Below are 12,654 nucleotides of genomic sequence, written 5' to 3'. Positions count from 1 at the left end.
GTTTGAGCCAACTATCATCTACCTACCAATCCATCCATGCATCCATCCATCAGGGAAGAATAAGAATTTAATCAAAACTTTCTATACGTGTTCCTTGTTGAATAGAAATATAAAGATAATAGAGTTAAAACACAAAACACAGCTAAGACAGTCAAGTATAATTTACACAGTTTTATTATCTATAGAGTATAATCCCACTCTTTTCAAGGCCCTCCTCTGGCAGAGGATCTGGCAGTGTCTTACGGGTGTCTTTCTTCAACGGTCCCTGCAGGTAAACCAGAGGTCGAGAATTAAAATAGTGCAAAATAATTACAAACTGTTTATGTCATCACTGGATATTGGAAAATTTGACCCCTCACTTCCTGGTATTCAGCTTTGTCTATTCATCCAGTTTTCTTTCCACACTCACCATAAATGCCCTCTTCTCCTGGGGAGTTTGGAAGTGCCCATGGCCAAATTTGGAAGTGGTGTCAATGAACTTGAGCTCAATGGTTTCCTTAGACTTGCGCGATGTGTGCGTGAGTAAAGACTGTGAAGAGGAGCAGTCAGAAATGTTAAATAGTACACTTACACAAGTGTTGCCCTGTTTGGTCTGAAGACTTTTAAATTCACGCTACCTTTCGGAGGGTGAGGACACGTTTCTTAGCCCCAACAACGCAGCCTTCACCATGACATAGTCCATTATTCACTTCACCATAGCGGGGAAAGCCTCCCTACAAGACAAGATTCAGAGAAGGATAAAGATAAAATAAAATAATAAGGTTAACTATCTCACCCTATTATTCAATATATAAAATGCAAACACTGCAGATACAAGAAAACTTCATTCCCAATATCATTTTGTCATATAAAGGTGGGAGTACCATAGGAGTAATGGTTTCTGGGTGATGTCATAGTTAGTAGAGGCATTGTTCCGGATCACTTTTCCGTCCTGGATGTGAACACCCCCTACCAATACGGTAGATCTAAGGACAGAAATGAGGACATCAAGACCTCAATGATTGAAAACTTATTATAGATAATGCATAATACAACTTATTTGGAGAGATATTTAAACAATCAGGGAGCATTCTTTAGAAATGTGACTAGATGTGCACAAATAAGTTCTTAAAGCTATCAACCTTCTTATTGATCTCAGTACGGTGATTATAGCCTTTCTGACCAGCACGAGCTACGGTAAAGCCGACACGGGCAGGATGCCAGGCTCCAATACAAGCCACCTTCCTCAGACCCTTGTGAGTCTTCCGTGGGAGTTTCTTTGTGTGCCAACGGCTTGTCACGCCTACCAACCCAAAGAACAAAAATCATGGTCTGATCTTACTATTAATTCTTAGAACCTTTCGATGCCTGTGCACAGCATATTTCCTACCTTTGAAGCCGTGACCCTTGGTGACACCAATGACATCAATCATCTCATCCTGGTAGAAGACTGCAGATACGGGCACAGCCTGCTCCAGATGCTCCTTTGCCCAGTCTACCTTATCTGAGATGGTACCCCCCATTTAGCTGCACCTCCATGATGTGAGCTTTTTTCTGCCTTAAGGGCAACAGTCGCATCTGGAGACAGATGAACTCATTAGTGAAGCCCATGAGCTGCAAACAAAAGCAGCTCCCAAGTCTAGAAAAACTATTGTTGTTTTGGTATGGAGGCTGAAAGCATCTTGCTTTCAAGTTGCTATAATTAGATTTATTATTCAGCAGGTGGCCATGTTTGAACTCTCAGATGTTAAAACAGTCACTAGAAACAACTCTGCTGCTTAAATGTGCATTTTCATGTTTTGCTATATGTGCTGATCTTAGCATGACTGTTCAGTACTTAATCTTGGCTGATCTTTGCCTTCATACTGCCAACATAAAGGCGAAGACTTTGTGAGTGGACTTACCCCATGAAAATTATTTATAAACTGCTATTTGAAACTGCCCTCCAGCACTCCCCACAGAGTGAGCGCTGTAGTCAGAGCTGTCCAGCTACCGACAGCCATGAGGGATTTGGGATTTGGAGGCTTTTGTCTATGTTGCGTGTGGGCAGTTGAATAACTCTGACACCTCTGCCCTTTCAAGGGGCAGATTTAAGAGAAGATGTAGTGAATAGCTGTCAATGATTACAGTAGCCAGTGAAATCAGAACGACATGATACAAGGCCATATTAGAGCTGATATGTGCTAAGGTGGATAAAGGGTGATAATTTTTAGTCAGTCTCAGCATGATGTAGCATCAAAATAAGAGCCTACCTGGGAGTGAACAATAACCCTGATGACTGAACAGTATTTCTTCATAGCACTGAAATCTTTGTCAAGCTGTTTCTTTCCCGTCTCATCCTGCCACTTCTTAGCATACTTGGTGAAGGCTTTCTTCTTGCTCTTATACCTGAAGCACAGAGTGTGGGGTCAATTACTTCTACACACGGAGGAGCCTTAAATGATTACACACTCATACCAGTTTTTATAAAATCTGCGCTTGCACTCATCACTCAGGTGCTCAGCAAAGATGGTTTTCAGGGAGCGCAAACCACGGATCGTTTTGATGTATCCCACAACCCCCACCACAATGACAGGCGAGTCTCGATGATGGTAACTGCCTCAACTTCTTCTCGCTTTGCTTGCTCTAATCGGAGACACAAGGAGGAAGATCCTGCTAGGAAAACTGTCAGATTCAACTCAGAGAAGCATGCAGCAGGTAAACAGCGGGGTGGAGGGGGTTATAAACTGAATGGCATATAGTAGAAATTAGAACAGATTTTTGAAAGTCTCCCATGCATCTATGTTGCAAAGTATAGATTTACATACTGAGGCCAGTGCGGTGCACCTCTCTCAGCGTGTGGGTCATGCCCGCTTTGTATCCCAGGAAGGCAGTGAGGTGGACAGGATGGCTGGGGTCATCTTTGGGCCATGAACGCACCCTCCCTCTGTGCTTCTTGCTTCGCTTGTGAGGCAGGAACCCCATGTGCCCGTGGCGAGGAGCATGGAATTTGCGATGAGACTGAAAGCCACAACAGAAAAGTTGGTGCAAACACGTATTGATGACATTTGATAACCCTAGGGTATTTAATGTTACTTTAATTTTTACAGTTAACACCCTTTGGTTATTTGTCAGGTTGTAAACACACTGCCAGCCTACAACATAAACTGATGTCCAGTGAGGGCCAGATGTGTACACTGGAATGCGACATCTGTATCACTTTATACTAAAGATGTGGCACACATTTGCACATGAAAATAATTTATTCCCTGTATTTTTTTGTATCATATGTCGTCATTAATTGTGTGTTTTTTTTTTAAATAGTATTAAGTTGTAATCCAAAGCAGAACAAAAAAAAGCCATCTCCATGATCTTCCATTCTGTTGCTTTTCTATTCAGGCCATGTGCTTCTGCTTCCCTCAATTTCTATTTCATATTTTATGTCATTCAGAAATCCAATCAAAATCAAGAAAATTTAGAGGGCGGTGTCTTGTTATAGAATAGAGGAGTCACCATTTCAGTGTTCCATGTGGTCTCCTAAGGGTAGCCATTATACTGGATTTCAGTGTGCTTCATCTACTCTTATCAATCCAAATGGCTCAACAACGTGGTACACATCACACACACACATGCACACATGTAGACGGCAAAGACAGACAAAAAAAATAAGTACAAATTTAACTATCCCTTAAAGAAGAAAGGAACCAAAAACACAAGGAGCACTGACCATGTCTGCGCACTGTCCCAGCGAGAGCTAGAAAGAGAGCGAAACCAGTGCTGATGGTTTCTCATACATAAGATGATACACAGGCTCTAATTTGGTGTTTGGCCCAGATGAGGAGACGTATTCACTTTCAAACAAGGCAAACTCTGCCAAGTCCTGACAAGATAGGAGGAGGGAAAAGGGTAAAAGTCAGAGGTCTGAGGTGGTGGGGAGGCCTAGTGGACAGGAACCATACAACCAAGAAAGGAAGAGAGAGAGAGAAAAGAAGAAGGTTTCCATTGTCATGTGACCAGCGTTGACCTGCACAGATTTAGTCTCTTCAGCCTGGGGCCACACCACACTAATGAATTGTTACTTTCTCCCCCTCTGGTGTGTGAAAACATGCACGATACTGATGACTACTTCTGTTGTGTTATTCTATCATTTACAAATAAAGTGCACCTACAGTACTGTGCAAAAGTCTGGAGCCACTCCGCATTTTTCATATTTTACAGGCTTTCTTGTTCTCCAAGCTTTCTGAGGGTCTTTTTCTGAAATTCATGTCCTTAAGAAATAGGAAAAAAACCAGGAAAGACCTGACACACAAGAAAAATGGATCTGGCCCTTCAGTTTGCTGAAATGATCTAATTCAAAAAGTGGCTGTCAAGAAGCTGTTATTAAGGAAGGGAAACGGGGTGAAAAGGCTGAGGTATGCCAAATTACACAAGAACTGGAGTGATGACTACAAATTTGAATTTTTTTTGGTTCAAATCATCCTTATTATTTACAGAGGAGGTCGGGAGAGAGGTACAGCAGTGAGTGTCTACAGCCATCTGCAAAACACAGTGGAGGCTCTGCTATGGTTTAGGACTGCATTTCAGTCAGTGGTGCTGAGTATCTTGTCAGAACTGATGGCTTTATGAACACAGAAATGTCAGATTTTGATCCACCATGTAATACTACCTGGAACGTCTCTGATTTCATTTTTCAACATTATTGAAGCAGTGTGGGATCATCTTAACAGAGAACAGAAGAAAAGGGAGACAACATCCAAAGAAGAGCTTTGAATATCCTTCAAGAAGCCTGGAGAACTATTCCTGAAGACTACTTAAAGAAATGACAAGAAAGCTGCCTACGAGAGTTCAGGCTTATTCTTCACAGGCAGTCATGCCAAATTTTGACTTTCAAGCACTTAAGAATTGTACAGATTCTGTTTTTGCCTTATATACTGTATTTCAATGTATGTTTGCACGTGTTTCAATAAATCGCTGCACCTAAGAGGGGTGGCTCAAGACTTTTGCACTGTACTGTACTGTAAGTTTTCATAGTCAGCTCTCTGCCTCCACCTACTGTAACTAAATGGTACAACAGTTCAACCTGCGACTTTACCCTTCGACCTTCATATCTTAAGAAAACTGCAGTGGGCTAGTTCCAAGTTTTCCTTTAAGTATATTATTTGTAATAATTCTAATTTAATAATAAAGGCTGCCCTAGCGACATTCAGATACTTTAATTTGTTGACCTCTATTTCGCCATTATGTTGCTTTCCTGCGCATGCGCTCCGCTCGAAGGAGACCAGTCGAGGTCGAACTGTTGGATTTTTATAAGTCTTGGTTTTTTAAGGCAAAAAATGCCCGCAGACTACGATAAAGGAGCATACCCAGAGCCTCCTCGGCAGACTCCGGTTATAGACAAACAAACGGCACTGCCAAACCCAGCTCTGATCTTGTCTAAACTCTTCTATTACTCCGTGGACCTGCCCGTCACCACATTTAGAGGTAACTGGAAGCTAACCAGGCTAACAAAATAGCTCAGCAACAAAGCATATGAACTGGGGATACTGTATACGCGTGCTGGTTTATTTAAAGTGGTAATGTTGCTTAAATTGAAGTAGTTAAACCTGAATCGGTTATAAGGCTTTGTTCTGTGCTAATAAAGGTCAGGTTTTGCCGTGTAACTGCGATGTTAGTGAGGTGTTTATGCTAGCAGTAGTACAACCTACTCAGCTTGAATTGTTTCCTTCCTCACCCAGATGCTGTTGACAGCATTCGTGCTAAAAACAAGACCGTGTACTACCACCAGAAGTTCCGCCGTGTTCCTGACCTGACTGAGTGTGAGGAGGGAGATTTCCCCTGCTACTATGAGGCACAGATGCAGTGGAAGAGAGACTAGTAAGTAATAGGTGGCGATGTGTAAGGTAGATTCAAAATGTATTCACACTCCTTCACTTTTTACAAGAATGCTTTCTTCCCCCTGCCAGTCTGTGCTCAGTAATGTATGATGGCAAAGAAAAAACTAGACTTAACCAACTGAAATTGGTTTTAGAAAGGTATCTAAGTGCATCATTTTGCTTTAATAGTACTGAATATGTGTCTGTACTGGAGGCACAGGCGTAACAAATCTGATAGGCTGTTATTGTTTTTGGACCCTTTACTGCACGTATTACCGGAGCAAACACAGCATCTCACACATGCACACACTGTAAGTGCAAAAATAATAGCATATTGCAATAATCGTTAATATCGATAGCATCATTCCAGATTTGATCAGTACCATGGGCAATGTCTGAGGTCTTGGGAATGAACGCAATATCTGAGCTTATGCTATAAATTCATACCATCTTCTTTAACTAGGCTACCACAAACCCAAAACAGACTCAGCTTTGCTAGATGGAAGTCACATTGAGCGATAGGATACAGACAGTCTTCTTTGAGTTTGTCCTGTTGCTTTTAAATGACTGACAGCATGAAGCAAAAGATTTAACTGGGTAGATATCCCAGCATTATGTCTGGCTAATACAAATTATGCAGTGAAGCATGGTGGTGGCAGCATCATGCAAAAATATTTAAACTACCAGTTTCCAAATGTTTACACTGTTAAAAAGAGCTTAACCCTGTGGTTTTGAAATATGAACCAAATATTTGTGCAGTATTCAATTTATTAGTAGGGTCTTTTTGCAGTAGTATTTAATTATACACTTGTGAGGCAGACAGTAGTAATTGTGCCCTTTAAACCCCTGGCTTTAGGGATGGCGATGTTTGTGAAGCTTCATTTCGGAAATGAGAATCACCTTGTGTTGCTCTCTTGCCCCTCAGTAAGTGGATCAGGAGATCGTGGACTTGATCCAGAGCGCCTGAGGGCCTGCCAGCAGAGAGAAGGACACAGCTACCAGCAGAACTGTGCCAAGGAAATTCAGCAGTTCAACGAGGTGACGAAGAACTTCCTGTCACGCTGTAAGGACTGCGCCGTGTAGGAGCTTAGACATGTACAGTTTATTAGGAATAAAAGTATTCAGTCAGTATTCAAGCAAATAATTTTACAAGCGTAAATTTTGCAACAGTTTGTTATAGGGCTGAAATCTTTTTTTTTTTTTTTTAATTTATAGCTCTGAGTTATTGCACACTAAATTTATCAACAAAGAAATTCTGCAGCTTTGAATTTTTCAATCTGCTTTTGTGTTTTGTGTAAAGGAGGTTTTGGTTCTTCCAAACTGTGATTTCCTGATTTTCCTGTGTTGCTGCACAGCTGCTTCATGCGTTTAATTCTCAACCTGCGTCTTTATAGATGGAGACCTGGGAGCTAACGCCACTGCGAGGAAATGTCTAATGAAGCAAAAAGAGCGAATGATGGCAGCTCAGGCCCAGAGTGCTTAAGAACCCCTCTCTCTGTCCTATGTAATAATTGTAAAATAAAGTATATGTTAAATCACAAGTTTTTACTTGTGCTTGAGTGTCTTGCTACAAGAAAGTTAGCGTAACTAAATTCCAACACTGATCTTTTAAGTCCTCCAAATGCTCTTCTATCACTAAGGCAGTGACCTGTGAGTGGCATTAGACCATACTTCATCTTTCAGCAGTCGCCACAGCTGATCATCTGCCTCCAGCTCACCCTATTCCTAGTATGCTCTTCTGTCACACCATCCCTGTGCACGTCCTGCTTCACTACACTCACGAATCTTCTCTCTCCTGTCTCGATGCTTCATGTGTATCATCCTTGCCCACTGTCCCTCCTCTGCACACGTTCAAACCCTCTCAGCCTCCAACCAGCTCTACCTGAGTGGTCCCTCTAATGTACTCATTTTCCTGGTGATTATGTCCATTTCACTCCCAATGAAAAATCTGAGCATCTTCAACTCTGCCTCCTTTTATTTGTGCCACTGTCTCCTAACTATATATCATAGCAGATCTCTTCATCTTGTAAATTTTCCCTTTCACTATCCTGTTACATCACCCTTGACACTCATCTCCACCCTGATTGCACTCTTTCCCGCTTATTCGTGGTTGCCCCCTGGTACTTAGACTCTCACCATCACTACCTCTACTCCTCGCAGCTTCACCTTTTTCATTCACATGTATTGTCTTCCTTCTTTCATTCCTCTTTCCAGAGCATAAATCCACCTCCCCAGGCTCTTTCACCTACTTCCAACAGATCACATTCACTTGGATTTTGTGAAAATGTTCAAATAATCACTGTTAAGTGGTGGTCAGGGCTCCAAAACAGTGGCTGTAAAACTTTGACAATTAATTTTGGCCCCATTTCAGAAATGAATTTTATTCCATATTTTCCCTTGGTTGTACTCATCTCCCCATTCTGAGATCTGCTGTTCCAAACAACAGTCCTTAAGGTTTTAGCATCAACGTACTTTTGATTAGCTAAATCCTCTTGATATTACCATTAATTAGTGCGACTTCAGTAACCGATGCAAACCATTTTCTTATTGTCCACCACACATGACAAATCACTTGTGCCAAATTGGTTCAATTACTGGTTTCAGCACATTTTGGCTCCAAAAATCAATTTTGTGAGTAAAGCACAACACAATACAGAGGAAGTGGTGTTTCAGAACGTTTATTCAACGATTCCCTATACAAAAAGTTTAGGAGGCAGGAGGCTGCACAGTCTGGCCCCTCTGCACTGACACCCTGGTGTGAGTCTTGGCCAGATGGTCAGTGAACTCCTGTAACAAAAAGCAGAAAGTCTGGTTACACACATAAACCTAACATTATAAAAATAAACTGCTCATCCTGCCTCTGTACGGACCTGGTAGGGAGACTTTGTGAAGACTGTCTCCTTCCACAGATCAGGGGTCAGGTAGCTGTAAGTCTTGGAGATTGCATCAAAGGTGGCCTTAGCTGAGGAAGGAATTAAAAAAAAAATAAAATTTAGTGAGTTTGTATAGCACAGAGCTTCAACATAAAGTGTTATAGTCATGTTGGGGAAAAATGTTGAGTACATAGCAAAACGGTAACAGAAGACAACCAAAATGTATTTCTCCCGTGCAGTACTCAATTCTTTCTCTCCTTTGACGACAACTACACCCACTGTCGAGGTGGAGCTGAGCAGAGCAAGGAGAAACCCAGAAACGGCATACAGATCGCAACCCCAGAAGAATCTTACCAAAGTTGCCGAGGGTGGCGGTGCAGCCCCTGGCAGAGGTGTAGCAGTCGTCGATACCAGCCATCATGAGCAGCTTCTTGGGCACAGGAGCAGACACGATGCCGGTACCACTGGGGGCCGGGATGAGGCGCACCAAGACAGAAACCGCAGCGGCCAGTCACCTTGCAGGGCACGGTGTGGGGTTTGCCAATCTTGTTACCCCAGTAACCCCTTCTGACAGGGACGATGGACAGCTTGGCCAGGATGATGGCCCCACGGATGGCTGTGGCCACCTCCTTTGAGCACTTCACCCCCAGGCCCACGTGGCCATTGTAGTCACCGATGGCAACAAAGGCCTGTAAACAAGAAGCAAAGGCACAAAGTATTACATTTAGACAATGCTGATTAACAAGAGAAAAACATTTCCAGAGGTAACCATGCTCACCTTGAACCTGGTGCGCTGACCAGCCCTGGTCTGCTTCTGGACAGGCATGATCTTCAGCACCTCATCTTTAAGACCAGAACCCAGGAAGAGTCAATGATCTCAGACTCCTTCAGGAGGGGGGGAGATAATAATAAATAAGGGTTATGCATTAATTGTTATCACCACAGAAATTGTGCGTTTTCCAACACAAAGCTGCAGCTGGACATTTTCTTCAGCTATTTTAAAGTTCACATCAGATTGTTCTGCTATTACAATACCTCCCAGCATAATGCAACTTTCAGGCTCCAGCATTTTTCAAATATATGTAGTTGTACTGCTTAAAAATGAGCTGCAAACTGGTGCCGACAACACACAACATGATATTGAGCTGAGAGCTGATTTGGCGAAGGTTGAAAGTAACAGACCTTTAGCTATCATTTGTAAAAGAAAATCTCTCTGGTGGTTTATGGATGTACACTGTGTTTACCTTGATGGGCAGAGAGTACAGATAGATCTCCTCCAGGGACTTGATCTTCATGTCCTTAACCAGGCGGCCCAGTTTGGTGACTGGCACCCACTAACACAAGAAAGAGAATCTCAGGTAAAAAACAAAAATACGTGAAATATAAAATAGTTGTTTCAGACACTTATTAGTACAAGATCTACCTCCTTGTCCTCGGACTTGCCGCCCCGGGCACCGCGGCCCCTGCCTCGGCCTCTGCCGCGTCCCCGGCCCCGACCGCGGCCACCTGCGCCAAAACCTCCGCGAAAACCTCCTCTACCACCGGCGTCGTCCGCCATTTGCTACAGAACAAGACAACAACAAAAAGATCACTAATTTATCCGCTTAAACATGAGAGCTTAACAAAAAAATAACCAGCTTTACAGAACAAAAGCATCGCCGCCACATTCATACTACAAGACTAAAAATATTTCATTTTTGTCCAAATCTGTTTTTAAATACGTGCGGGATTTTAATTTAATATATTCATATGTAACTTTATAATCAGCTCTGGTGTGTTTGGATGAACGATGCGCAAGATTATTAAGGATATAAAGTAGCGTGAAAGCCACCACAACAGACTTACGTGATCGATAAAACAGGAAGAAGGCCTGTGAGCGGTTCCGCCGGGTTATATCTGAAAGTGTCATCGCGAGATTTCCTCTGCGAGAAAACATGCTCACTACCGCCTCTACCGAGGCACGGTTTATATTCTCGTACACAAAGTCCTAAAAAAACAAAACAGTTAATAAACAAATTTCCCACTCTGTTGAAATATATTTTATGTGTTATTTTAATTAATCTGTTACTGAAAGATTTTATAATTGTGTATTTCAACCACTTTAATGCTCTGTTTTCTGTTTTTTAGTAAAATATAGTAATGTGCTATATAGTAACATTTAGAAAAACAAAACCTAACTTCATCTATGACATGTAAGTGAAGTATTGCATCAATTCTCACTTAAAAAAAAACAGTACAAGTAATTATAACAATATAAAGTTAAAACCTTTTTTACAAAACATATGCAAATACACTGCAACCAAGCGACAAACTATCTTTTTTTTTCTGCATATTTGTCACATGTACATGTTCCAGATCATTAAACTAATTTTAATATCAGACAAACATAATTTGAGGAAATACAAAATGCAGTTTTTAAATCATGTTTCATTTATTAAGGGAAAAAAGTTATCCAAACCTCCCTGGCCAAAAAGTAACTGCCCACCTATACCGTATAATTGGTTGTGCCACCATTGGCAACAAGAACTGCAATCACGTGTCTGTGATAACTGTCAGAGTCTTTCACGTTGCTGTGGAGGAATTTTGGCCCACTCTTCTTTGCAGAATTGTTTTTAATTCAGCCACACTGGAGAGTTTTCCAGCGTTAAATGGCCTGTTTAATGTTATGCCAAAGCATTTCAACAGGATTTAAGTCTGGAGCGAAAACCTTCATTTTGCTTTGTTTTGTTTTTTTTTTTGGAACCATTCAGAGGTGGACTTGCTAATGTGTTTTGGATCATTGTCCTGCTGCTTGAGCTTCAGGGCAAAAACTTCATGGTTCCATCAATTATGGAAAGGCATCCAGGTCCTGAAACAGCAAAACAGCCCCAGACCATCACACTACCACTATCATGTGTGACTGTTGGTGTGATGTTCTTCTTATGAAACGTGTTAGTTTTATGTCAGATGTAACGGGACTCAAACCTTCTAGAAAGTTCAACTTTTGTCTCATCAGCCCACGGAATATTTTCCCAGACGTCTTGGGGATCACCAAGAGGTGTTTTGGCAGATGTGAGATGCCATTTTTGCTCAGTCTCTTTCTTACTATTGAATCATGAACTCTGATCTTACCTGAGGCAAGCGGGGCTTGCAGTTCTTTAGATGTGGTTCTGGGTTCTTTTGTGACCTTCTGGATGAGTCGTCAACGTTTTCTTAGATTACTGTTGGTAGGGTGGTTACTCCTGGGAAGGTTCACCACGGTTTCAAGTTTTCACCAGTTGTGGATAATGACTCTCACTGTGGTTCACTGGAGTCCCAAAGCCTTTGAAATGGCTTGGTAACCCTTTCCAGACTGATAGATGTCAATGACTTTGTTTCTATAGATTGTAACATGATGTGTTCCTTTTTGAGATCTTTTAGTCTGCTTCACTTTGTCAGCCAGATTCTAGTTAAGTGATTTCTTGATTCAGCAGGTCTGGCAGTAATCAGGCCCAGGTGTGGCTGGTGCCAGGTAGATTTGGATAGTATTTTTCCCTTAATCAATGAAATCTTCATTTAAAACCTGCATTTTTGTATTTACTTGGGTTATCTTTGTCTAATATTAAAATTGGTTTGATGATCTGAAACATGTAAGTGTGGCAAAAAAAAGAAAAGTAATGAGGAATAGGGCACATACTTTTTCACAGCACTATATATATTCAAAAATGCACACCTTCAAAGTAATAAACACATGCAGAATTTATACACAGCAGTAGCCCAACCAGCAGCAGTGACTGAATCGCTCCCTCAGCAGCTGCTGCTGCTACTTGGAGTCCCACTGGCGCTGCCACTGCTCTCTCCAAGGTCCTCCTCTTCCACCTCGTGCAGATCATCCATCACCTCCAGACTCTCACAGATAAGCCCAATCTGCCTTTTCATGTGGGCCATAGTACTCTGCATTCTCCTCATCTTCCGCTGTAAGGTGGTGGCAA

General features: G+C 41.9%; 4 protein-coding genes across 4 annotated transcripts in view; 1 reads left to right on the top strand and 3 right to left on the bottom strand.

Annotated features, from left to right (window-relative positions):
- Window positions 1-2: 2 nt before the first annotated feature.
- Window positions 3-3,169, bottom strand: LOC115784436 (60S ribosomal protein L3-like). The gene is given in 14 exon segments (XM_030735647.1): window positions 3-265; window positions 410-529; window positions 618-713; window positions 864-877; window positions 880-949; window positions 951-965; window positions 1,122-1,282; window positions 1,370-1,499; window positions 1,501-1,557; window positions 2,232-2,367; window positions 2,437-2,557; window positions 2,560-2,604; window positions 2,787-2,979; window positions 3,155-3,169. Coding segments are annotated over 14 exon segments (1,263 nt in total). The 3' UTR covers window positions 3-175.
- Window positions 3,170-5,208: 2,039 nt separating this feature from the next.
- Window positions 5,209-7,372, top strand: ndufb10 (NADH:ubiquinone oxidoreductase subunit B10). The gene is made up of 4 exons (XM_030735101.1): window positions 5,209-5,439; window positions 5,694-5,832; window positions 6,761-6,894; window positions 7,226-7,372. Exons 1-4 carry the CDS (start codon window positions 5,292-5,294, stop codon window positions 7,312-7,314), a joined length of 510 nt encoding a protein of 169 aa, XP_030590961.1. The 5' UTR covers window positions 5,209-5,291; the 3' UTR covers window positions 7,315-7,372.
- Window positions 7,373-8,493: 1,121 nt separating this feature from the next.
- rps2 (ribosomal protein S2) lies at window positions 8,494-10,619 on the bottom strand. The gene is given in 9 exon segments (XM_030735433.1): window positions 8,494-8,618; window positions 8,702-8,793; window positions 9,059-9,200; window positions 9,202-9,393; window positions 9,483-9,571; window positions 9,574-9,589; window positions 9,949-10,038; window positions 10,128-10,265; window positions 10,550-10,619. Coding segments are annotated over 8 exon segments (837 nt in total). The 5' UTR covers window positions 10,263-10,265; window positions 10,550-10,619; the 3' UTR covers window positions 8,494-8,537.
- The window catches only part of rnf151 (ring finger protein 151), a 4,360-nt gene continuing 2,286 nt past the window's right edge, over window positions 10,581-12,654 (bottom strand). Inside the window, exons 4-5 of the mRNA XM_030735434.1 lie at window positions 12,396-12,654; window positions 10,581-10,691 (exon numbers count right to left, since the gene is read on the bottom strand). The exon at window positions 12,396-12,654 is cut by the window's right edge and continues 283 nt beyond it. Coding sequence (XP_030591294.1) covers window positions 12,470-12,654 — 185 coding nt within the window. The 3' untranslated portion in view covers window positions 10,581-10,691; window positions 12,396-12,469. The remainder of the gene's footprint in view (window positions 10,692-12,395) is intronic.

Source organism: Archocentrus centrarchus, chromosome 8 (genome assembly GCF_007364275.1).
Source record: "Archocentrus centrarchus isolate MPI-CPG fArcCen1 chromosome 8, fArcCen1, whole genome shotgun sequence".
Taxonomy (NCBI): Eukaryota; Metazoa; Chordata; class Actinopteri; order Cichliformes; family Cichlidae; genus Archocentrus; species Archocentrus centrarchus.
This window is presented reverse-complemented; position numbering and strand designations above follow the sequence as displayed.